At 38.8% G+C, this 26,233-nt stretch overlaps 1 protein-coding gene across 1 annotated transcript in view; it reads right to left on the reverse strand.

The window, feature by feature from the left end:
- The window catches only part of PTPRT (protein tyrosine phosphatase receptor type T), a 3,212,182-nt gene that overhangs the window by 443,152 nt on the left and 2,742,797 nt on the right, over positions 1-26,233 (reverse strand). The window contains exon 22 of the mRNA XM_044089009.1: positions 22,233-22,262. Coding sequence (XP_043944944.1) covers positions 22,233-22,262 — 30 coding nt within the window. The remainder of the gene's footprint in view (positions 1-22,232; positions 22,263-26,233) is intronic.

Genomic DNA, 26,233 nt, shown 5'->3' on the forward strand with positions numbered 1-26,233 from the left:
TTATGTATAAAATATATCGTAAGCCAAAATATAGTTTGTTCGACAGAAGATAGAACAGATTACAGTTTAACAAAATGAGGGCATTACAATTATCTTCAGTTGTGTCAGGCAGTGCAAAGATATACACACACACACATATATATATATATGGTTCTACCTGACTTCGTCGACAGCGCAGAAGACCGACAGCAGAAGATCGAAAATGCAGAAGACCGGCGCGAATCGCGAGTGGCAGAACACCGACAATGCAGAAGACCGACACGACGGATGACAACACCAACGCCGAGGATGCCGACATGGGGAAAGGCTGTGTGAGTATGCGGTAGTGACGGACGTTAGGGTGCGAGGCAGGTAAGTGTGGAGATTGACGGTCTGTGGGGATAGGGGTGGGTTAAGTGAGTTAGGGTTAGGGAGCGATAGGGGTGGGTTAAGTGAGTTAGGGTTATAGGGTGGGTTAAGTGAGTTAGGGTTAGGGGTGGGTTAAGTGAGTTAGGGTTAGGGGCGATAGGGGTTAAGTGAGTTAGGGTTAGGGGACCTTAGGGTTAGGGTAAGGTTTAGTGTGGGCTTGTAAGGATTTTGGTGTGCTTGTGTTGTGTGTGTGGTTTGTGGAATGGGGATGTGTTTTGTTTTGAATTGTTATTGTGGTGTGTGCAGTGTATGGGGTTTCGTGTTTGTGTACCGTCGGTTATTGGTTATGTGTGGTTTCGTGTTTATGGACTGTCGAATATGTGGTGTCGGTGATGTGGTTGTCGGTGTTGTGTGGTTTCGATTATGTCAGGTAGAACCATATATATATATATATATATATACATATACAAACACACATATAGATACTCAACATATATAACAAAGGGTATCAAAATACATATGAAAAAAGACCACAATGGCATATGCTGTTTTGACTAAGAAACCATATATAAAGAGAGATATAGAATTCAATATCTGCAAAATTAAAAAAAAATAAATGCAAGTGCTAGCAGAAAAAATTGGAACAGCATATAAACAGGAAGAAGCTATATGCAGGAAAAGTGGAAAGTAAAAATATTAATTAACTTTAAAAAATTGTTAGCTACTTCAGTCTATTACAGAATTAGCAAATACATAGGTGAGAATATATGATGACACAGCAGACAAGTGCAGTTATGGTAGATTTTATAAGAAGAGATAAAAAACTATAATAAAATTAGCTACCACTGTATTGCTTTTACAGATAACTACCAATAACTAACATTATTTTACCTGTCTGGCTATGGTACAAAAGTACACATCATCCATAACACCATCACAATACCAGCAAAATCCACAAATTCTTGATCAATTGCCAGTTACTAACCTCATAGATTTTATACTTAATGCAATGATTGCAATAGGCCATCTTCATTTAAGAACACGTTCAAATTATGCACATGAATTCCTAACACTCGCTCATATATTAAGGAAACATGACTGTGTCAGGTGTTCAAACAATAGACAAGTAAGCTCAGTGCCCAAATGCAATATAATGTCAATGAAATCAGCAAACTAACTGAAGTATCTTAAAAAATCTATGTTAAAAAATATGTCATTCCTGATATGCTTAATTCATAGCTTGCATATGTAATTCACGCTAACATTGTCATCTAAATTAAAACTTTCTGTCACTGCACTGTGACATCAACATCTGCATAATCCATCTGTTACAAAAATGCACAGTTATTGTGACTATCACTATTAGCAAACCTTGGAAAGAGACTTATCTCATAACTTTTTTCCAAAAGGTTTATGCTTCATCATCAGCACATAATCCTGACACCCACTGTCATTTTTCTCCACTGCCCCCAAAATAATCTGAACTACATCCATAGACAGTATACGTCACGGGCATTCATCAGTTACCCTCTGCCATGTCTTAACACATGAGATTAGCCCTGCCATAAATAAATATATTATATATATAAATTGGTCATTACCAATATGGGAGACTGATGTTCCATGCCAGAGGTCAACTCCACACTGGTCAGATCCGACCACAAGCTAATCACCCTAGACATCAATATCCCAACCCCCACCCCCCGCCTCCATAAAGGAAACCAGTGTAAAAAACTTCTCCAAAGCCAACTTCATGCTTCTTAAGACAGAAGTGGCAAGCTTCACGATACTCATACAGATGGAAAATATAGGTATGACTGCTGAATCCTATACAAATGCACTGTATAAGCACTTACACGATTGCATGGATCATGCCATCCCCAACAGAACCAAGATGCTATCCTCCAAAAAAAAGAAAGCCAATCTAGTTGTCCCCTGCCATAAACAAACTCTACAACAGAAGTAAGAAGCTGTTGCAAAAAAAGTAAAATCCTCTGATTGCAGGAACTCACTGGTCAGCCTAAGTAAAAAGTAGAGATCCCTCATAAAATCCTCCAAAGCTAGTAACAAAAATAAAATCGCCACTGATTCTCAAGACAACCACAAAGCATTCCACAGCTATGTCAAGAATCTCAATGGCAACACTCAGCTCTGCTCTGAGCTACAGCACAATGGTACTGGATATAAAGAACCAACTGACATTGCCAACATCCTGGCAGATAGGTTCAGTGCAAACATCACCCCCCCAAAGGGCCCTTCACTATACCAGAAGAACTGAAAGCCCCTGTAATCATGGCTGCACAAGTAAAGACTGCACTCTCCAAAGCCAAGAACACAGCTTCCATGGAACCTGACAACATCCCAAGACTGCACTCTCCAAAGCCAAGAACACAGCTTCCATGGAACCTGACAACATCCCAGACTATATTCTGCACAAACTACAGAACTAACTGGCACCCCACCCAAGTACCATGTTCAGTCATAGCCTCACTTCAGGCTTTGTGCCTAATGAATGGCACATAGCAATGGTTATCCCACTCATCAAAGGGGATGCCACCATGGAACCCGGGACCTAACGCCCCATTACCCTAATGAGCCTGGTCTACAAGGCCATGGAACATATCATCTTGAAGCTTATAAACAAGGACATAGGTAACCTCCAAACTCTTGACACCACTCTGTTTGGGTATGTAAAAGGTTGGTCCTGTTTCCAAAACATTATTGAATTCTTTGAAGTAGTCACCAGAGCTGTGGACAAGGGTAAGGTGGTGCACACAGCCTATCTTGACCTCATCAAGGCTTTCAAAACCATCCACCACTCTGGATTTACTGATAAACTCACTAGACTGGGCATAAATCCCTAAGTCACAAGATAGGGTGGCCAACTGGCTCACTGACAGAATTCACACAGTGAAAGTAGCCAACTCCAAATCCAACTTCAGACCACTGACAAGTGGAGTACCACATGGCTCAGTCCTGGGTCCCCTCTTGTTTGGTATCTACTTCTCAGAATTCCAGGCTAATACAGCAGGTCTTTGGCTAATGAAGTTCACAGATGACTGCAAACTAGGTGCCATAATAGAATCACCTAATGATGTGGACATTCTACAAAGGGGTCTCACTGAGACCGATGCTTGTTGTCAAAGTCATGGCCTTAAGCTCAATGCCAAGAAATGCATTGTCATCGCTTTTGGGAAAAACACTGTACCCATGAACTACTACATAAGTGGTAGCCTACTAAACACCAAAAGTGTGATAAGAGATTTTGGGACACAGGTGGACAGTAGTCTTTCCTTTAATAATCACATTGCCACAGTAGTCAGGAAATCATTCTACATGGCACACCTCATCACAAAAGGTTCACCTCCATAAAAATAGAGGTCATTGTTCCTCTCTACTCATCCCTCATCAGACCCATTATAGAGTACCACACCCCATTTGTCATGTACCTCACAAGACATCTACAACAACTAGAAAGGCCACAGAAATACCTCACTAAGAGGATAAGCAGCCTCAAACAGATGCCATACACAGATCATCTAAAAAAACTCCAGCTCTTCTCTGTCATATATTGCCTGCTCAGAGGCAACCTCTGCCTAACATACAAAGCCATGTCAAACCCAGATCTGTTGGACATGCTACACTTAAAGAAATCTCAGTCCCTCTGAGCCACACGCTCCAGGGACCAAAACATTGCCACCACAATAAACAGAACATGCTGGAGGGATAGATTCCTGTCCCAGAGACTTCCCATGCTCTTGAACAGACTACCCATTCATGTCAATCAAAGCTCCTCAGTAGCCCTCTAGAAGAAGAATCTTAAAAATTGGGTGGAAAATAGGAAATTCACCCTGGGGATCACTTCTGTGGCTTTGCTAGACAGGGGCACATGAAAATAACTTTCCTGGGTTGTGAAAGCCATCTGGCTAGGCTAACAAAAAACGCACCACCAGGGTTGCAGGACTCCACACAGTTTTATACACACAATTAATTATGTGCTTTGATCAATCCAGTTGACTTCATCAGAACAATTAATACATATATATATATATATATATATATATATATGTGTGTGTGTGTGTATATATATATATATGTGTGTGTGTGTGTGTGTATATATATATATATATATATATATATATATATATATATATATATATATATATACATTCACATACACACACACACATATATATATATATATATATATATATATATATATATGTATATACACACACACACACACACACACATACACATCCCTATGTGTCACCCTGTATGCTTATTCTTTGTTCCTCTGCCCCCATCTGTCTTGCTTTCTCCTATTCTTTTCATTGCTCTGATAGTCAGCTGATATCTATAGCTTTATCATATTATTTTCATGCTGTTTGAAATTCACTTTTGGCCTGTGTCTTTTAGATGTAGCAGTATTGTCAACTGCTTGTTTCACAGATTGGTTCTGAAGTCATTACAACCCATTGTAATCACATCTGCTTGTTCTTGTGTATTGTAGCCAATTAACTTTTTGTTATAGGTTCATATGATGTCACTAGGCTATTGACCAGAGGGTCTTTACAAACCTAGCCATTAAATCCCAATATAATACTAGATGAGAGATATTATCTATGCTCAAGGTTTTTCTAGTTTTTCTAGCAAAGACTACACATGTCCTGGAAAGAAGCTAGGGTAATCCCTGCCTGAAATTTCCCATGCAGTCATCAAGATTGCAGTTAAACACGGTTATGGAGGTGGTCTGCTTGATATGTATTGGAAGCCTATTCCAGACCAGCAGCAACCTCTGAGAGATGTATCTGTTTCTCAAATGGGTTCTACGCAGATTAGGTTGAGGTCCCAGGAATGGGTAACTCTAGCCTCATGTGACTTATGGATGTGCAGCATTTCCATTAGATTTGGGTCAGAGATAGCCCTGTAAACCAGGCATAAGTCACCTCTAAGTAGTCTATATTCTTCTGAGTACAGTGACAGTGACTTCTGTATGTCCATATAAGACAAGTGCTGGAAACCCTGAATTTTCTTAGTTAGAAATCTGTGAGGTCTGTCAAGTTGCTGCATGTGTCTGGTACAATACATAACAATGGGAGCATTATATTCAATAACAGGCCTAATGAGGGAGTACAGAGGAGTTACAACCTCTTTTGCTCATGAGGTGATGCCTTTGCTAAACAGGTGAGCAATGTAGACTGCCTTCTTCACTACAGTAGACACATGGTGGCCAAAGTTGAGGTGCAGTTGTCTTGTTTTCCCAGGTTTCTCAGTACTGAAGTGGTAGTAAGGGTATTATTATTGTTTATTTTCTATCAGCATTGACATTGTTTTTACTGAAGGGAATTTAGCATTTATTTTAAGACCATGGCTTTGGCACTGATCATTGGTCTGTGTAAGCCCCTTTTGAAGTACAATGGCATCACTAGGGGATTCAATGATTGCACCTAGTTTTCAGTCGACAAACTTGGTTAGCCACAGGCCCTCCGTTTTGGTATGGCCTTCTGAGAAGTATATGCCAAACAAGAGGGGGTCTAGCACTGACCCTTGTGGAACCCCACCGGTGACAGGTCTGCTGGTAGAGGTAAAGTCTCCTACTTTGACTGATTGTTGTTGATCTGTGAGTCAGTTTGCAAACCACCTGACAACAATATAGGGGTTTATTCAACTGGGTTAGTTTGTCAATCATGCCCAAATTTGGGATTGTGTTGAAGGCCTTGGCCAAGTAAAGATCGACTGTGTGCATGGCTTTGCCCTCATCTATGGCTCTGGTCATGTTCTCAAAGTAGTCCAACAGGATTAGCAGGCATGACTTTGCCTTGACAAAACCAATCTGGAATGGATTCAGAGTTTGGAGGTCACCTATATCCTTATTTATGAGATCCATGATAATTTGTTTGATTGCCTTACAGACGAGGGTGGTTAAACGTATGGTCTAGAGTTACCTGGGTCTGTTGCTGAGCCACACTTGTGGAGTGGGAAATAACAGTTTCTGTTTTCAATTAATGGGGGACAATGCCAGTACTCAGGCAGTGGTTGAATAGCGTGCCTAATGGTGTGGCTAGCTGTTTTTTTAGAATATTAAGAACACAGCCCGGAATGCCATCTGGTCCCATGGAGGCCAAGTTCTTAGCCCTGGAGACAGCATTGATAACTTGCTCTTTGGAGATGCATGGAGGAAGAGATGATGAAGACATGGTTTGTGGCATGCTTGGAGGGATAGGGGGTGAAATTTCCACCAAACCTATCTGCTGGCAGGTTTGCAATTTCTGGAGGGTCAGTATGTGTGATGCCATCTACAATTAGTTCAACACACATCTGAGTCCTGCCTTTTAATTGCATACATAACTAAAGAAAGTCTTATGGTTATCCTTGGCTATGGTGGCTAAATTTGTCTCATAGCTGCTCTATGAAGATTTTACAAGTTTTATTATTTGATTTTTTTAGGCTGAGGAGTTTGCTCTTCCAGTTCTGGGATCTAACTTTTGTATGTTTAGGCAGTAGCTTCTTTCACTTATTCTATCATTTCATAATGCTAGACATCCATGAAGACAGTTTGTTTTTTCTTAAGGATCTTGCTTTAATCCTACCTGGGAAAGCTGTGCCAATACATTTGTGTAGATGTTTATATGGGGCATCAATGTATACCTTAGTATAGCCATCAATGCCTTATTGTTGAAACTGGAGCTTGGAAGTTGATTATGCCTTTCCTTAGGAGGGTATAGTTAGCTTTGGTGAAATGTTTTAGCCTGACTTCTCCTTTGGGGAGTTCGAGTGCAATTGCTACTTCAAAAATGACTGATTTATGGTCAGATTTAACCAGTGCAGGCCCTACACTTTAGGAGTTGTATCAGTCACTCATACTGGTGATGACCAGACTAGAATATTGGAGCCCCTTGTTATTTGTTCCAGGGAATTTGAGTTAACAAAATCCAGGAACTTTTTGTGAGTGAATATGGGCTCATACAAGTTTCCTAATTAATGAAAGGATAGCTGAAGTCACCCGTGACTAGGGTGTTAGGTTGTACCTTAATTGTCCAAAGTAGATCTAAGTAAGCAGTGTGAGCATCCTGGTTCATGGAAGGGACCTCTAAAGGATGATAACCTGAAGTGGGGGTAATTTGGACTTTTTTAGTAGCTCCATAGGCTTTTCTTGTGTAACAAGTCTAGAAGTGTAATTATCTTTACTGAAAATAGATAGTCCACTTCCTTTGTTTCTCACACCTTCAATTTGTGGTCTGAAAGTGAGAAAGCTATTGTATCCTTGCAAGGCCAAGGTACTTTCTGCAGGCTTGAGTCAAGTTTCTGTGACTGCACAGATGTCAACATCTTCCAGGGTGAGGAGTGCTTCCAGAGAGTACAGTTTCTGATTTAAACTCCTAGCATTTAGCAACATGATCCTTAGTTTCTTTGTCGTTGATATTTTAACGTCAGCAATTTTGTTGTTGTCACCTTGAATAAAAAAGGCATTATTGGGGAGGAAAGTGTCTTAACCAACAACCAAAAGCCTAGAGGTGCCAAGTGAAGACCATCTCTGGCAGAGCAGCATGGTCTATCCACCATGTTGTCCCAGGCTGACAGGGATCTCCTTAGAATGACACTTGAAACTAAACCAAATATTGAAGTCAAACATTTTCTGTTTATATTGTGGTATCATCCTAGGAGAGGGTAAAATGCTGCTCAAAGCTAGGGACATACCTGCCTGGGACAGATATGCAGAGAGCTCAATCATGTCTCTCTTCATACAGTCCAGAGAAGTACATTTCAAGTTGTTCACACCAACATAAACTATGACAGAGTCATAACGGGACTTGTTGTTGAGATACTTGACTGCATATGTGATCTGGTGAATCATTGCACCAGAAAGGCAGCTGACCGAAACCATCTCCTTGTTAAACTTGGTGTGTGGGGCACCTATGTGTCTCACTATAGAGTCACCTATAACTAAAACATTTGGAATAGTTGTGCATTGCCTTAAGGGTTTATTTGGTGAGACACAGGTGCTAGTGTTTTTATGTGCTTTAGGTGTTGTGTTAGATGTAGCATTTTTGTGTTTTGGAGGTGTCTGGTGTTTAGGGAGGTTTCTGGAAAGTACCTCTGCAAATGAAGGTTTAAGTGATGAGTGCATATTATGAATATGAGTCATAGTTTGTGAGCTGACAACCTGTTTACTGTTGTTGTTCTGGGAATGAGAGTGCAGTGATTCCAGATTCCGAGTGTAGGAGCATCTCTCACAAAGTGTTCTTGAGTGGTTTAGCAGTAATGGGTTGTCTGTGTACATGAGGCAGTTGCTGCACTGCCTCAAAACAGCCATGCCCACCAGGCTGGCAGGTACTCAGCAGATAAGGACAAAAAGATGGGGGTACCAGGGATCTATTTTAGGGTGACTAACCTATGAGGTTTACAGTAGGAGGTCTATAAAAGAAGGGATCTGTAGGGTCTGATGTTGATAGGTAAGAGGTAAAATCTCTGTTGGGTGGTTCACTGAACAGTTGATAGCTATTGAAGAACTCCTCTGCTAGACAGCAGCTTCTAAGGGGAAAATACTTCTATTGGTGCTTTTGTGTCTATAACCGCTAAAAGAATTACCTTCAGTCATGCTTCTATGAATGCAAAGTTATATAAAAGTAATGTGGCATGGCAAGGAAGTGCTAACCATAAAACATTTTTGTGTCAATGTAGTACCCTGTTCTACTGTTACTTTGTGTGGGATGATTGCGATATTTCTCATGTATACAATGCTACTGTTGTTTCTGGAGCTGATGAAGTCATGCATACAATCAATGCTCCTGCTGTTGCTGCAGCTGATGAAGTCATGCATACAATGCTGCTGCTATTGTTGCAGTTGATGAAGTCATATGCAAGCTTTTGATTACAGTGATTATTAAGCACTTCTGTTCAATATACTGGCATTTTTGTTCTCTTTGGTTTTCTTTTTCTTTTTAACAAAAAACATAAACACTTCTGTTGTCCAAAGTGCTTATACTTTCTGCTTTTTATAACAAAAAATGAAAGAAACAGCTCAGAAATGTGAAGACTTAAGAGTTGATATTAACACAACTATATAACATTTTAAGACACCACTATAGTAAAGGAAGTTGAAAGACATGACCATACACTTTGAATTAGTATAACAATGTCTGAGCCATAAAAAAAAAATTTGGAATACAAGAAAAAATTGTATCCAAAGTAATACATTTATCCTATTGCCCTTCCAAACCCAAATTATGAAAAAAGAAAATAATCTGTTTCTAAATGTGCCTTGGTGTTTTGAAAGATGTCTAATACACACCAGTAGCCCACATTCTATACGGGTAATTATACCATGTTGCTTTAGGATTTCTGTAATAATGCAGAAAGAAAGTTGGATATTTAACAAAAAAAATCATGTAGTAAAACATTAGTAAGGATAGTATCTTTTTCTTGCAGATTTTAAAGTGTAGATGCATTTTTGGTCAATGGCAGCATTAAAGATATTAAGAAACTGCATCAGACTAACATTATGAATACAGTGTTTTTATGCAGCCTTTTGTCATGTATTGCACTTCTTCTGTTTATATAAAATATGTCTTATCATCGGCATTTAAATTATTAAAAAAATAAAGTTAGCAATCAGGTCAGTACAATTACATGCACTTCTCTTGTTACTAATATTACTTAGAATGAATGACTCCTAGAGATATAGATATTAAAGTTGGCACAAACATACTTCGCTCTGTAATAACATTAAAACATATTCCTTCTCTGAACCTCAAATGCCTCTGCCTTCATAACAAATCTTGCAATTTGCTGCAGCACCTAAAATATTCATAAAGGAATACATACAGTGTAACCATCCAAATCCGTAAGTGCTTGTTGCACCAGTTTCTTAACTTGAAGAAAATGTTGAATAATGAACCATATATGGAGTGTAACAATATATGAAACTTAAAAAAACATACTATATTTCATTGATCAGTATGATTTTAAATATTCCATAAGTAATTTTAATCTAACACTAAATGAACTGTTGCTTTTTAGCAGACCTAGGATATTAAACAAATATTTTTAAAAGTTATATATTTGGCACATCTGGCTTCTATAGTGACTAAGTTAGAAATTTGGTATAAAAGTTTTAGCTGGGTTAGAACTAGAAAAAAGAGGGAGAGAGAGAGCAAGAAGAAAGAAGAATAATTGATTGGCAGCGTCTGAGTCACTTTTTATGGCAATCAGCTTTTTCTTATTTGGGGTAATAATAATAAAGACGATATATCTAAAATAATAACACTAAAATAATGATAACAAGCAATTAATGGACCATTAAAATATGTTCTTTCCTTCCCAGGGCTGGCAAGGGGACATTATCTTCTTCTGGCTTAATGTCTGTTACCTTCTTCCTTGCGGTGTGATTTTTTTATTTTGGTACAATCGCTGTACATTTATCATACTGTTGAAGGTGCAATCAGTTAAGATTGTTGGTCTTCGGATGCTAATGGTAAATGGTATTTATTTATTTATTTATTTATTTATCAGCGAAGCTGGCTGGTCAGGGTGCATCATGCAGCGATAATTACTAATTTTGCACAAGTAGATATACTGTATGTATATTATAAATGTGGGTGTGGTCATGGTGTCTGGGAATCGTTCGAGCATATGTCAGTATTACCAGCTTTACAGTTTAAGATTTAGGTTCACTTAGGATTCCTTGTGTAGTTTTTGCTAGTCGCTTGGTGCAGTTTGTTACAGCTTGTTGCTTGGGCCAATGGCTGCTTGAATATGGAGGGATGTTTTGGAATTTGCTAAATAGATAGTCAGTCAAAATGTTATTATTAAAAGTTTAGCTGTAGTCTTGAGCAGGTTTAATAAGGGAACTGGTGTAGGTGTGGTTCCTCAGCTTGGGGTTAGTGTATTTATGTACGCTTATCTTGATTGGGCATACGTTCTTGTAGCTGGCACTAGTGCTGTTTGATGTTCTTGTAAGTATGAGTAATGGGTGATGCAAGTTGCAAGGCACCTTGTAAAAATTTTTTACAGTGTGGTGCATGTCACAAAGCTCTTATAACCACTGTCACTTTTTTTCTGAATTGTTTCACCTGTGTATAATCTTTCTTTCTTTGTTCCAGTTATTACCTCTTCACTGGGCTTGTTATTTTAGGTTAGAGACTGGGTGACCTGTAGATTGCAACCCTGATTGGATAACAAATATTCTCCAGCAGGGTGTTAATCTACAGGTAATGCCCAGTGATAAACAAGTCCAACTCTTCAGAGCATATGAAGCTGCCATGGAGCTCAGACTGATAGAAACATAACAGCTGCAATTATTTTACACTCATTAAGCAGCACTTTTGCTGTTCTTCTTCTTTCGGCTGCTCCCGTTAGGGGTCGCCACAGAAGATCAACTGTTTCCATTTCTTTCTGTCCTCTGCATCTTGCTCTATCACACCAACCACCTGCATGTCTTCTCTCACCACATCCATAAACCTTATCTTAGGCCTTCCTCTTTTCTCTTACCTGGCAGCTTCATCCTTAGCATCTTTTTCCCAATATACTCTGCATCCCTCCTCAGCACATGTCCAAACCAACGTAATCTTGGCTCTCTGGCTTTGTCTCCAAACCATCCAACCTGGGCTGACCCTCTAATATACTTATTCCTAATCCTGTCCATCCTCGTCACACCCAGTGCAAATCTTAACATCTTCAATTCTGCCACATCAAGCTCTGACTCCTGCCTTTTTGTCAATGCCACTGTCTCCAACCCATATAACATAGCTGGTCTCACTACCCACTTGCAGATCTTCCCTTTCACTCTTACTGGTACTTAATGAATGTAAAATAAACAAACAAAACAAAACAAAACAAACAAAAAAAAAAAACAGAAAAAAAAATGAAAATTAAAAGTGTGTATGAGTGTATGCGTGCATGTGTGTGACAGCGAGATCAATCAAGCCTTTATTTTACATTTGCTAAGTAGCACTTTTGCTGTTTAGCAAGTGGAAAAAATAAATGAAAAATAAAAAAGTGTTTGTGTGTGTGTGAGTGTGTGCATGTTTGTTTCTGTCTGCATATGTGAGTGTATGCGTGCTTGTATGCATGAAAGTGGAAGTGTGTTTGTGTGTGAGAAGAGTGAGAGTGATTGAGCATTGACAGCAGCAGCAGGAGAAGCTGAGGTGTGAATGCCTCTTGACCTCTTAACTCCAGGTATTTCCATAAAGTCTAAAGTAAAGTGGGAACAAAGGCCCAAAATATGGACAAACCTTAAATATTGCTCTTATAAAATCAAAATGTTTATGTAATAACAGGATTTGTGTTGGCATGCATTTTCTGAAGTGTGTGTGTGTGTGTGTTTCTGACAGCGAATTAGATCCATTGAACACTGGCAGCAACAGTAAAGAGGTTTACATATCTCTCGACTTCTCTGCTTAAAAAATCTTGATAAAGCCTAAAATAAATGGGGAAAAAGGCTGAAGAATAGGAACAAACACAAATTTTAAATATTGCTCTTATAATATAAGAAAGATGCCTAAATAACAGGATTTGTGTTAGCCTGAATTTTCTGAAGGAAATTAAGTCTGAAACTCAAATTTATGTAATTATTTAGTGACTTCAGTCGTCAATGACTGACAGGAAACCACACATTTTATGAGTAAGGGGCCAAAAAAAGAAGTATCTGGATAATCTTTTCAGCATATTATATTTTGGTTGTAAAATAGTTCCTCCAATACCATTTACATATACTACAGCAAGTTTGACACACTAGGTGGAGGAACTATTTTACATCAAAAATATATAGTAATAAGAAATAAAAAGTAAAACACAGCAATTTTATAGACAGCCCATTCTCTAAGTGCAATAATGTCCTCCAGGGTGTGTGTTACTGTGTAAATTATGCCCTTCCAGGAGTTTAGAGACCCTTTGCCTGCAGCATTGGGCGTCATAACATCCCTGGGGTGGATGTTATTTACACAGTAACACACACCCTGTTGGGCTATTGCTTGCTCATTTTCCTACTTTTATTCAGGAAGGGATGGTCACACCCATGGCCTTTGTGCAGAGTTGATTGTGGCTGGAGAAGAGCATGATATTCCGGAACCCTTGCCACAGCTTATCAGTTTTTCAGTCTCTGGTGCATTTTTTCAGTCAGTATGAAGGAAAGGCAAGAATTTTGAAGACTTTACATTCTATAACCCTGCAGTAGCATAACACCCAAGTATTCTCTGAGATAGCAGGTTTAACTGTAAAGCTGGGCTTATTTTCTTTGCTATATTCTCCTTTTCCTGTTTTTTTTTTTTTTTATTTTTCCTCTTTGCTAATCCTCTCTATTTTTTTAGGTTCTGCTATGGTGCGCTCAATTAAGAAAAGGTGTGTCATCTGTGTCATGAGGCTCAAGGCTTACTATCTGAGTTTGAAACAGTGGGGACAGCTGAACAGGGTCAGAACTCCAAGAAGAAACTATCACTGAATACAGAAGAGGTATTAGCAGAAAGACCAGTCCCGGCCATGAAGGCTTGAAATAAATGCAACAGAGATTCTTCTGGCCAAAGGGTATCTCCTTCCTGCCTGTCCAAAGTATCATCACAATCTCAACTTAATGTCTCTGGTGGGTCACCAGAACTATGTATTAATGGTCAGGGTCAGTCTTCTGAGAATTGTTTGGATGAGTTTATAAATTATTTACCAGAAGAGGGGAGAGTCGGGCTGTTTTACTTCATTCTAGGATGAAATTTTGGTTCCTCTGCAGCTGTTGTTACCTGAGATGAGTAGGTAATGGCGATGGCCAGGTTGGTCATCTGTCATTACCGTACTTACATAATGGGTCTGAGGAGGTCAGTGCCTCAGGGAGGGAGGCACTACCTCATCCAGATGATTGTGTTCCCAAATTCTTGTCCCCATGGCTACTTTACGCCTTTCAGTTTCCAATTCCCCAAGGCATCATATCACAACACATGTTCCCACCAAGGTCAAAGATAAGATTATTAAGTGGGAGTTTGTAAATATCTTTGACCAAGTGGTCACAGATGGAATCAAACTCATCTTTGATGCCACAACACATCTAACAATGGCTTGATGGCAACCTTGGCGGCCATCAGGAAAAAGGCATCAGCTGGGATACTGCTCAGGAACTGGGATACTTGTTCACTGGGTTTTGTCGTGTTCATTGGGGGGGGGGGGTGATCATTGAGAAGGACCCCGGTAAGGCACTGCCTTTCGTAGCATAATTTGTGCCCATAAAGGAAACCCACCATATGAAAGGGGTTGCCAGTTGGGTGAATTATGCTTAACGTTTTAGGAAACTAAAAGCAATGAATAAGTCCCTCAGGTGGGAGTTAATGCAGGCCTGACATATGGCTCATTGCCAGCTGGATAAGCTAGCTGCCACTGCAATTGATGGAGAGGGTAGTACAACAAAAGAAGCAAAGTTTTGCTGGGCTATCAATCACGGCAATTGCCTTTGGCATGCATGCAAATATAGTCACTTGTGTTTGGCATGTAGAAAATGTCACCCTGCTGCCAGATGTTTTTTTTTAGCAGGAGTAGGTCTGTATTTCCCACATTTCAGACAAAAGGGGAGACGGGGGGGGGGGGTGTAACACCTCTCTTCAAGTTAAGCAACCTTTTTGTAACTACAGGGGTGGTTTTGTAAGGGGACCTGAGTGTACCACAGCAGGCTTATTCCCCCATTTGCCTAGATAAATAGATTCAACTATTATCAGCTTATCCAGATCAGAAGGCAGCAGCCGCTCTTGTGAAAGGCTTCTCCAATGGCTTTCCTATTCATTCCACCACTCTTTTGGATTCTAAGTTAGTTAAAAATATTTCATCTATTAATGGTCACTATGAAATTGCTGCTATGCTAATAGAGAAAGAACATTCAGATGGCAGGATAATTGGCCTCTTTTCCACCACCACCACCCCCAGCCTGCTTTTAACATTTTTTTCATTGGTCTTGTTCCCAAGAAATAGGAAGGTGAATTGAGGTTGATTCATCATCTGTCCTGCCCTATGGGGGGCTCAGTCAATGATTTCATGGACAGTGAGCTGGCCAAGATACATTACCCTTCCCTGGATCAGGTGGTGGAGGTCATTTTGGGCTATTCTGACCCCTGGCTCAGCAAAATGGACATCCAATCTGCTTATCACCTTCCTCCCATGAGACAGGAAGACTGGCCCTATTTAGTTTTTCAGTTTGAAGGAAAATTATATTTTGACACTACTACACCAGTGGGGTGCTCTGTGGTTTTTACTACCTTCAAACTGTTTAGCACAGCCTTGCACTACTGCTGGCAGCAGCGCATACCCTTCCAGTCAGTGATCCACTACTTAGACTATTTTTCTGATAGTGGGGGAGGAATAGTGGTACATTGAAGGGCATGTCTGTATTTACAGGTCTTTGTTCTGAGTTGGAGTTACCACTGGCCAGCTACAAATTAGCTGAGCCTTGGCCTTTCTGAGTTTGGAAGTTGATACCATTGATAAATTATGCATGCTTCCTTTGCCCAAACTTCAACAAGTTCTGCAGTTACTTTGGAGGTTTTTGGGATCTAGCAAAGCTGACAGTGGGGAAATCATGCAACATGGGTTGCTGAATTCTGCCTGCAGGGCAGTTTCTCTTGGCAGGACCTTTCTGTGGTCCATTTCAGACTTGAAGAAAGGGAACAAGATGAAACAGTAGTTCGTATGAGTGACCAGATGGGTCAAGGATGATCTTCACCTATGATTCACGTTTTTGAGTCACTTCAATCGGTTACCATTTTGGCAGTCCCCTTGGGTTTCCTCCAGTGACCTTGAGCTTTTTTTCAGAATCAGGAGGGGGTTAGGGAATGAGAGTTTACTTCCAAGGCAGCAAATTTACTGAAAGGTGGCTGGGAAGCTAGTCCAAGAGAGGAAGAAGGACATTACATTTTTAGAATGTTTCCCATTAGGGTGGTGGTCTTGGTATGGAAGGACAGGTAACATAACAGGAGGATGTTTTTTTCACTCAGATAATATCTCAGTGGTTCATGCCATCAATTGCCCTCAATAAATGACCCTCCAGATACAAGTGGGTCCAGTCAGTTATCAGGCATTTAGTTTTGCTGAGTTTGGAGATTAATTTGTCATTCTCTTGTGTGCGTGTGCCTTGTCATCTTAACAGTGACAGCCTTTCCCGCTTTCAGTTTGCCAAGTTTCACCAGATGACCAAGCATTCAGATCCAAAGGGCACTTCAGTTCCTGCAGGTGTCTGGTTATTTGGAGAAGAGCAGCAGTATCACTATTCATCAGCTCCTCAGTCAGCAATACCAGGAAGGCATATTTTTCAACTCTTCAGGTTTTTAAGGCTTTCCACAGGTCTTTGCCCTCTGGTCTCAGGACATGGGATGTGCAGTTATTTCTTCAATTTCTAGTGGCCAAGTCTTCTGTGAGTGATTTGCGTAAAACTAACAGGGTGCACTTAGCAGCTTTGGGATGGTTGGAGCAGTTTCTGGACCTTCAGGAAGTGTCTGGCCACTGGTTGATTGACAGTTTGCTCATGGATGTGGAGATTATTCATGGACATTTCCAGGATTCTAGGAAGCCTATTTGGAGACAACTCCTTCCCCATGATGTTCTGGGTCTGTATAAGATGCTAGGTGATTTTCATATATTTGTTACATTAGCAGCTTTATTCACATCTTTGTATGGAGGTGCCTTTCATGCTAATGAACTACATATTTACCTTTGTTGAGAAGACCTTGTCATTCACACAACTTTTATACTGATATGGGTAAAGAAATTTAAGATGGATCAAGCTGACAGAGGACAGTGGGTCTGGTTAGACAAGATGAATGGTTTGGCCATTTTCCCAGAGCACTGGATCAGACTGCTACATAATATCACTTCCAAAGGGAGGAGGTCAGACCCAGTATTCGTTTTGGTTTCAGGCAGACTATTTAGACTGGCAGAGATTGATTTTCTACTTAGAAAGACCATGGTGAGGCAAGTAATTCATCCACAATGGTATTCCTCACATTTGTTCATGATTGGTCGCACCTCTGACTTGACTATGGAAAGGCATTCTGTCAAGTTCATTCAAAGAACAGGAAGGTGGGTGTCTGATCCCTTTTAGTCTTACATTAGACATTCATTTTTATTTCTGATTCAGGAAAGGAGGTCATTGGCTCTTGGGCCTTTCTTTCATCAAGAAAGCTAGTGTGAGTCTTGGCCTGTCCAGCTGGTCACTCAAGTTCTTTTAAGCTTAACAATTGGACCGTTCATTCATTTGGGTTTCCTGGTCTCCTTTGGTTTCAGTTTTGGGGGATCTGGCATTAAATCATCACTGAGAAATCCTTATCCCATGTTTTGGTAATTCATCTTGGGGGTAATGACTTGGCTCGTGCCCCTAAGGAAGTCCTGTTGGCCAGAATGCTGTCTGATATTCACCATTTATGGCAGTTATATCCACATTTAGTTTTGTTCTGCTCTGACATCATCCCAAGAATTTATTGGAAAGGTGTAAGAAGATCTGGTGCTATTGAGAGAGCCAAGTGTTTCATCAATCATAGGGTTATGTGGGCAGCTAATCAAATTGGTTTCCATGTAATTCAGCACAGAGATATCGACAGACTGGATTCTGATTTTTATAATTTGAACTGTGTTTGTTTGAGCAATCTTGGTTTTGATTTGTTTGATTTAGATATTACTGTTGCTATCAAGATTTCTTCGAGGTTTAACTTGGTTTCCCCATGATCCCAGATTATCTTTTTCAAGGTCAGCTGTTGGGGGGGGTGGCATGGGACATGCAGGGTTGGCTATGGCTTCACCTCCCTTGTTTTCTTCCCTTTTCCTATTCAGTGACCTTGGTTCTCTTTAAGTTTGACTAAGATTTTACCAGTGGCCACATCAAGGGGTATATGGCTTAGAAGGATAAGTTAAAGAGTCTTTGCCACCAGGTCCAAAGTAGCTTGGATTACCAATCCAGTTCTATAGAGGCAGCTGGAACTGGCTGGGTCACCCCAACTGACTTTGAGTTAATGGTTTAATGGTTATTAGTTTATGTGTTAAGTTTCAACAACTGTGGCATCATTAATGGTGGTCAATGGCAGTTATTCAATAATAGGTTGTAAACTCAATTTGGTGTGGTCTGTGATGCAACTCAGTGGACAACGATGACTTACCAATATGTCACGTTGTTCACAAGCATGAGTCTTTGGGTGGGTTCATAGGTAGGTACTAGGCTATTGGCCCTAGGGCCTATATAAGCCTAGCCAAAGGTACCCTGGCTTTCGCCACCCAAGAAAATTATTTTCCTGTGCCACTGTCGAGCAGAGCAACAGAAGTGATCCCCGGGGTGAATTTCCTATCTCCCATCCAATCATCAAGTTTTTATAGGTTCATAGGTATTTTTATAGGTTCATAGGTAGTGTGTGTGGCAAGGTATGGCAAGATGTACCCTTTTAAGGGAGAGATACGCCTCTTCCCTTATTCCCCCTGTTCCTGTTTAGCAGCCTCGACTCTCCTCAAGTTGGTTCAGGATTTGGCCAGTGGACAAATCAAGGGGTATGAGAGTTGAAAGGATGAATTAAAGGACTTTGTCACCAAGTTTGAGGTAGCTTGGATTATGCACCCAGGACAGGCTTGGTCCTGCCAACTGGCTTTGAGTTAATGGTTTAATAGTTCTTGGTTTATATGTTGCATTTGGACTTTTGTGGCATCATTAATGGTTGTCAATGGCATTTATTCAATAAAAGGTCACATAATCAATATGGTGAGGTCTGAGTGGACAAACATAGTTTGAACTACCTTCCTGAATACTTTATAATTGGCATAAATTATATAGTGTGTCTGTGGAAGATCCCAAATGAGGTTTGTTTATTTATTTTATTTTATGAATATACATAGTAGACCTTTAGTACTCTTAAAGTCTGATGATAAGCTGTTTGAAAAATGTGACACAACAATGTGATCTCACAAGCCAGACAACATTCTTCATTATTCACGGCTGTGAATTTTAATTTTCTTTAAATAATCTAGTTTATGCATAAGATATTTAGAGGCCTAATACAAATAAAGCAAACTTTTGCAAAGCTACTGAGCATTGTTTTGAATTAGATAGTAAAGGAACTAGAGGTAATGGACGTGCTTCCACCTTTCAATAAGTAACATAAGACGGGCTACACAGTACAAGCTCTGAAATTAATATAATTGTATGCAACTTGTTATTACAAAGAGGTGACATCAATAAATGCAAATATATACACAATCCCAAATACAAAGTAGAAAGCAGTATGTGAAAAAATAGAAATCTGAATGTATGCAGATGGCTTTTATATGCACAAAAAATTACAACTGGTTGAAAAACTTTAGTTTTCATTCTTAATTCAGTAATAATGACCTTCTCCTGCCATCAGAACTGCCAGGGAAAAAAAAAAACTATGGCCCTTCCATTCCATGGTTAGGACTTGAGCTATAGTGCTGCTTTTCTTAATCTCAGAGATGAGAGTTAAGTAATCCGGAGTTGATCATTCTCCTAATTAAGCAGGTTACCTGCCTAACTTTACCTGCGGAGGCCGAGAGGCTGCAATTACTCCTACCTGGGATAAAGCATGTATGACTAGCACACAAGGCCAATGTCTTATATACTGGCAGCATGACATCACATCGGCTCATAAATGCCTGCTGAACCCCACTCTCCTGTTGGCATGGGATGAAAAAGCCAAAACATGCTGCTCACTTACAACAACCCCCCCCCCCCACCCCCACCCCCAGTCTGGCACCACGAGGTCTGCATTAGATCTCTACATAAATGTGATTTATCTGGGCATCACTATGGATTTTCTGTCTAGGCCAAATATTCTTTAAGACACGTCTATTATCAAAATTATTTCTGTCTCAGACAGGTAAAAAATTAAGAAATCCTACATCTTTGACTAGTGAGTACAACATGAGTATATTCTTTCATAGGAATTAATTAGTTCAGCCATTCACACTTTGGTTGCATTTATTTATTCACAAAAGATCACATGCATCAACAAAATGAAAACTGAAAACATCTTCTGATTACTTAAACTCATCATTCATAAGTAAATTAAGTTGTCAGCTATTTGACTGATATTTGAAAACCAAACAATAGCTAAATGACAAAAAACAGCTAAATCAGATTATTTTAATGGTGAGATGGGGACAGAGTGATGACAAATCCTTTCCATACCTCTCAACTGTCCCTGACTTTGCATCAAATTTTCCTCTGTTCCTCCTGAAATTGATGCTTCTGTCACTGAAGAGTAAGAATTTAGAAAGAAATAATGTAAAAAATAAAGTTACAGTCTGGTTCTCATTCAAGTAGTGCACTTAAGCTACACCAGTTGTGCTGATAAACTAAACCTGATAATGACATAATCTAGAGGGTTCTTGCTGGCTTCGTTTGTGCTACACATGATGACCAGGGTGTTGAGAGGTATGATCCTGTTCTGTGCAATGTGCGTAAGGCTGGACTAAGAATGTCAAGAAGAACAGAAACTGTAACTAAAATACCCTACAATGATCTTGTTCTTCAAAAACAGTTTTCTTAAAAGTGCCCGGGCATCACAGCACAGTCTGAACATGAAGGCTGATTTATACATTAATGATATAGTATCAGGACAACAAAACCTGATAACTGATTAATGCATTTGAAACATGCTATACCACTTTGAATTAAACTTTACTTTTGCATACGATAACAATGAATTATGTCATTTACCTTATGTTTAGTTTCATAACAACAAGCTTAAGTGGAATAATAAATATAAATAATTAACAACATAATCATGATTGTCAAATCCATGCATAGACTGTATATTTTAATGATAAAAAGCATTTTTATTTAAATGCATTGTGCTATGTAACATATCAAAAGATAATATCATAAAGGAAAAAAAAAGTGAAACAAAATGATACCTGCCTGTGGATCTCCTGTAAATATTGTTGATAATATTTATTTTGCAAAGTTTATTTAATGTGTTAACCAATACTGTACTTGAACTTGCATGTCTGGTTTTAGATTTTTTTTTTTACATAAAAATAAGACTAAGCATGTTTTCTAATAGAACATGCAACTTTTACAAGTAGATATATAATCTACACATTAGTAGATCCCAGCACACTGAACTGCAGGCTGCATAACCAAGTTTCTGAAAGGTAGTAACCTTTGAACTTGGTAAAAATCTTGTTTATTTTGCTGGAGTAATCCTCTCTGCACCCTCCAGTGTGGTGGGCTCTGCACCCAACCCCCCTTGTATCCTCCAGCAATGAGATTGCACAGCCTTTATGAAAAGGTGGAACACCTTTTCTATTACTAGTGGACAGGGTAGCTCCTGAATTCTTTATCCCACCCATGGATCCCTTTAAATTAAATGTGATATGGTGCCAGTTATTTTCACTAGGAGTAATATATAACTGTTGATGATAGGTTGGGTAAGGCCAATCTAAAACAAAATGGAATAGGTTAACTGAAGCACAAAAACAGAAATTGGTATGGTTTAAAATGGCCTATACGGCCAGCTAGTCTATTACTTACATATGAACCTATGAATATTATTTTACTTTTAAGCAATACATTTGCATCTCCCAAGATTATATGAATTTGAATTGTGTACAAAGAAACTGGAAGGATGTGTGACACATATACCCCAAAATGAGGGGTTCAGTGGGCCTGCCCTTCAAGAATCACATGGACAGACATGAGTAATTGAAAATGCAGTTCCTGTTTAAATTTGTTGTTAAATCTAATTCAGAAGCATATTCTTGTCAGCTGCAATTCAATCAGCAGATTGTGTTAAATCAATCCGGAGCGCTATATTGCTCTATGTTCTATTTTTGCCCTTATGGCATATGAACATAATACAGATGCCACAGTGAATGCAATATTCCAAACAACACAAACAATAATATTTAAAGGAGGTACTCACAGGTAATACGAGTAGGAGTATGCATTCCTTCTGGAGTTTGATAGGGAATCATATGGAGAGATTTAGGGAGAGGGGAGAGAAAGAGCAATTAGCATCCATTTTTCAAATGATCAGTTAATTGTATGTCAGAGTGAAGCCTCTATCAAAGAGTATTACAGAGACTTGTAACTAGACAGAAAGACTGGTAGATAGACAGGATAGCTGAAAATAATTACAACTGCTATGAATTTCATTAAATTGGACCATAATATCTGATCTCTCTTTCTTAGTTAGAAGAAATTCTCTTTAGTATATCATTCATTAGAGCAAAAATAAAACTGTCTCATCATGGTACCATGTATTAGTCGGTTCTTTATTGCTTTTTTCCATATGTGCAGGAAGTATGATAGAGTTGTAATGTGTGCACATTCTCACATACATGTACCTATGTCTCTCCTTAATGTTTGCTTGTATCTGCATACCTACAACAGTTTGCCTGCCTGTGCCTTTTGTTAGGCTGATAGTCTTCCAATACAACCATAAATATATTCATCCACAAATAGTTGGATGTACACACCACCCACTGCATTCCAACTATGCTCTTTGTGACTTTTGAAATTTGAGGAGAAAGTCCAAGCAAATAAAATATCTAGGCTATCTCCTCATTTCAAATTACAGTTGTCATTCTTTGATTAAAATTAATCTCTTTTATGAAACAGAAATGAAAACTTCAAATGTGAAATGTGAAATGCTTCATGACAAAAGAAATTATACAATAATTATTGTCATTAAATTTAACAGTGGTAGGTTTATGAAGGATTGTCATAATATTTATCAAGTATTGGTAAATGCCAATCTATAAAACAGATGCCAGTACTTTACTTGACTGAATGATTGAATGATTTACTGCTCTCCCCATTACTTAGAATAGGTCCAGAACTCATCATAAAGCTGATAGTTTTCTAGGTCAGTAAGAAAGGTTATGTGTAAATTCAAAGTGCAGCTGTGAGCTATAGGAATCAAACCTAAATCAGAGTATGTAATAAACAAATCTAATTCACAGCTTACTGTAATGACCTATAATGTACAAGATCACTTCATATAAGCACACTTGGCTTTCAATAAATTGTAAATCATTTTCTATGCAGGCTCTTTTGTCTCTAGTATCTTTTACTATGGTTACTCTGAAGACATTTACACCTATAAAAGATGTTTTTACTTTACTGTACCAGATAGACATTCACAACGTTATTTTTCTAAGCTACTGTAAAATCATTTAACTCACATACCTGTATTTAGCATTTATTTATATTATTTATCACTCACCATGCTCATAAATGTAAAAGGACCATTAAGAAAAAAAACTCCAGCCTATAATGAAAGCTAGAATCCCAAAGTCAGTTTTAAATAATAAATAAAGAGATGATCAAATATAGTACATACATTTATATCATAAATACTATTTTGTTACCCTTCTGTATCACCCTTTCTGGATACTCAAGCACCCCATCCATCACCAGGTCAACAAGCCTTTCTTACTGCCCCCAGACTATCTTTGTTTCAAGGAAGGGTTAGAATGGAACCTAAGGATGTACCAGGTATATATTTGAATGCTTCCACTAGAGAATATTTTCATTTATTACCTACTACTCCATGGCATCCCCCCTCCCCCACATTTGTGTGTTAGATCCAAGGGCTACTCTCCACTATGGACCATGCTGGCCAACAGATGACACCTAGAGAAATTACCTCCTTCTCTGGGATGGACTCAGCCATCCCTTACTGCCAGTGATTTAGACTCCTAAGTCAGTAGGTGAACCTGGCTCCTCTGGCCTATAATTAGGGCTTTATCCCTCTACACTATGGTTCTAGCTAAAAATTATAAAATACACACTGATAAAAATAATTATATATCATCCAATTTATTTACCTTATTTTACTCAGTGGCAAGATAAATAACTTTCTTTTCTGCTTCTTGTAATATTTATTTAATTTATTTATTTATTTTACATTTGTTGACCTGGATAGTCCGACTGGATACATGTCCATTTCAGCGGAGGCCTGGGGAGAAAAGCTTCAATATTACATACAGAAAAACATTAAAACATTAAAAAACTGTAGTCTATCATACTTCAAGCCTATACGGTTACAAACAATCAGATAGAAGGACTAGGTATTCTTACAATACTGCGGTATGGTAGGAGTTAGTCTGGACTGTGACAGGGGCATAGCCAGTCTGTCATAAAATACTGTGAGATTTTTCTTGAATTGGTTTAATGATGGTTCTAGAGTTAGGTCAGCTGGAAGTGAATTCCAAATTTTGCCAATAGAGTTAGAAAACAAGGATTCACCAGATGAGCTGTTAGCTCTGAGTGTTTGAATTGGGAGTTTGTTAGAAGAACAAAGGGGCCTGGTGTTTCTATAGGGATTGATAATGTTTTAAAGTGCAGGGGTATTATCTGGTTGGTTGAGAATGTTGTGAGATACTACAAGTTGATTGTACTGAAGTAAGATAGGCAATTCTAGCCATTCTAGTGGTTTAAGGTCATGACCGTGTTGATTTCTGTAAGTAAAGCCAGTGGCAAATCTAGCAATGTGATTATAACAGCTTGAGAGTTTGCAGAGTTCAGATTTGTTCAAGTTAGTGAAAAAAAAGGAGGCATAGAAAAGGGTGGAAAGAAGATAAGGGCAGGCAATGGCAGTCCTAGCTAATGAGGTAAGGAATGATTTATATTTCTATATAGGTAGCCCAGTTTTTTTATTAATGGTTTTAATAGTTTGATTTATATGTATGTCAAATTTGAGGTTATTATAAATTGTTACCCCTAGGAGTTTAGTATGGTCATCTGGGAAAATAACAGTTCCATTATTAGACGTTATCATAAAGGACAGTGGAGAGGGCCTGTGAATATGATCATGCTATCTTCAACAGACAGACCCAGTACCCATTTTTTAATAACGCATATGACTTTTTTCATCCTTATTCCCCCTTCCCTAGCTGGCAGATGTAGATCCCTTCTCCAACATACACAGTCCAAAAATCTTGTCATTAACTAGAATAATGTAGAATAGTCAGGAATGAAACTTGGAGAGGACTGCGGAGCCAGAAAAAGTCTCCACTCTAACTGCACCTCAGATAATCTGTTTTCAGTTGGTAAGTCTGAGCATTGCAACACCTGGTTTGGCAGCAGCAAAATCAGCTGCCAGTTCAGACTTACCCATCATAGGCAACATGAGCTGATATTATCCTATTACTTTCTGAACATGGTGATGTTCATAGAAAGCTAAGGCTAGGAAGAAACCTCACTAAAACTCAGCAGACATTTCTTGTTCTGAGAATAAGGCTTTCCACATGAAAGAATATTTCAGCAGTTAAACTTAAGTCTTCACTCATGACACCTCCCAAACCTAAAATACATTTCTTAATTTAAAAGCATATATATATATATATATACATATATATATATATATATATATATATATATATATATATATATATGTATATATATATATATATATATATATATATATATATATATATATATATATATACTTGACCACATGGGTGTGATTTAATATTAATGGTACAGATGGCCCAATGGTGGATATGTCGATGGTATGGAATGTCAATAGAGGTAAGTGGGGTGAGGATGGTGAGACCGTGTGAGTGTGTGTGTGTGTGTGTGTGTGTGTGTGTGTGTGTGTGTGTGTGTGTGTGTGTGTGTGTGTCAGTTAGGGTTAGGATCGGGGATGAGTGTTGTATGTTTGTGTGTGAGTCTGTGTATACTGGGTAAGGGTAAAGGTTTGTGAATGTTTGTGTATCTGAATCTGTCTTGCTTAGTAGCAGTCTTACAAGAAAGTTTTAATGACATTAAGGTGTAAGGTTAGGCTTGGGGGAAGGGACAGCATTAGGGTTAACACCCATTAATAAGATGGTGCTGGGGGGGGGGGGGGTGTCACATCTACAAATCAATCAAATAAGATTAGCATAGGAATTACCTCCTCCCATTGCAGTCCAGAAA

The sequence above is a fragment of the Protopterus annectens genome, chromosome 12.part0 (assembly GCF_019279795.1).
Source record: "Protopterus annectens isolate FY-2018-M chromosome 12.part0, PAN1.0, whole genome shotgun sequence".
Lineage (NCBI taxonomy): Eukaryota > Metazoa > Chordata > Ceratodontiformes > Protopteridae > Protopterus > Protopterus annectens.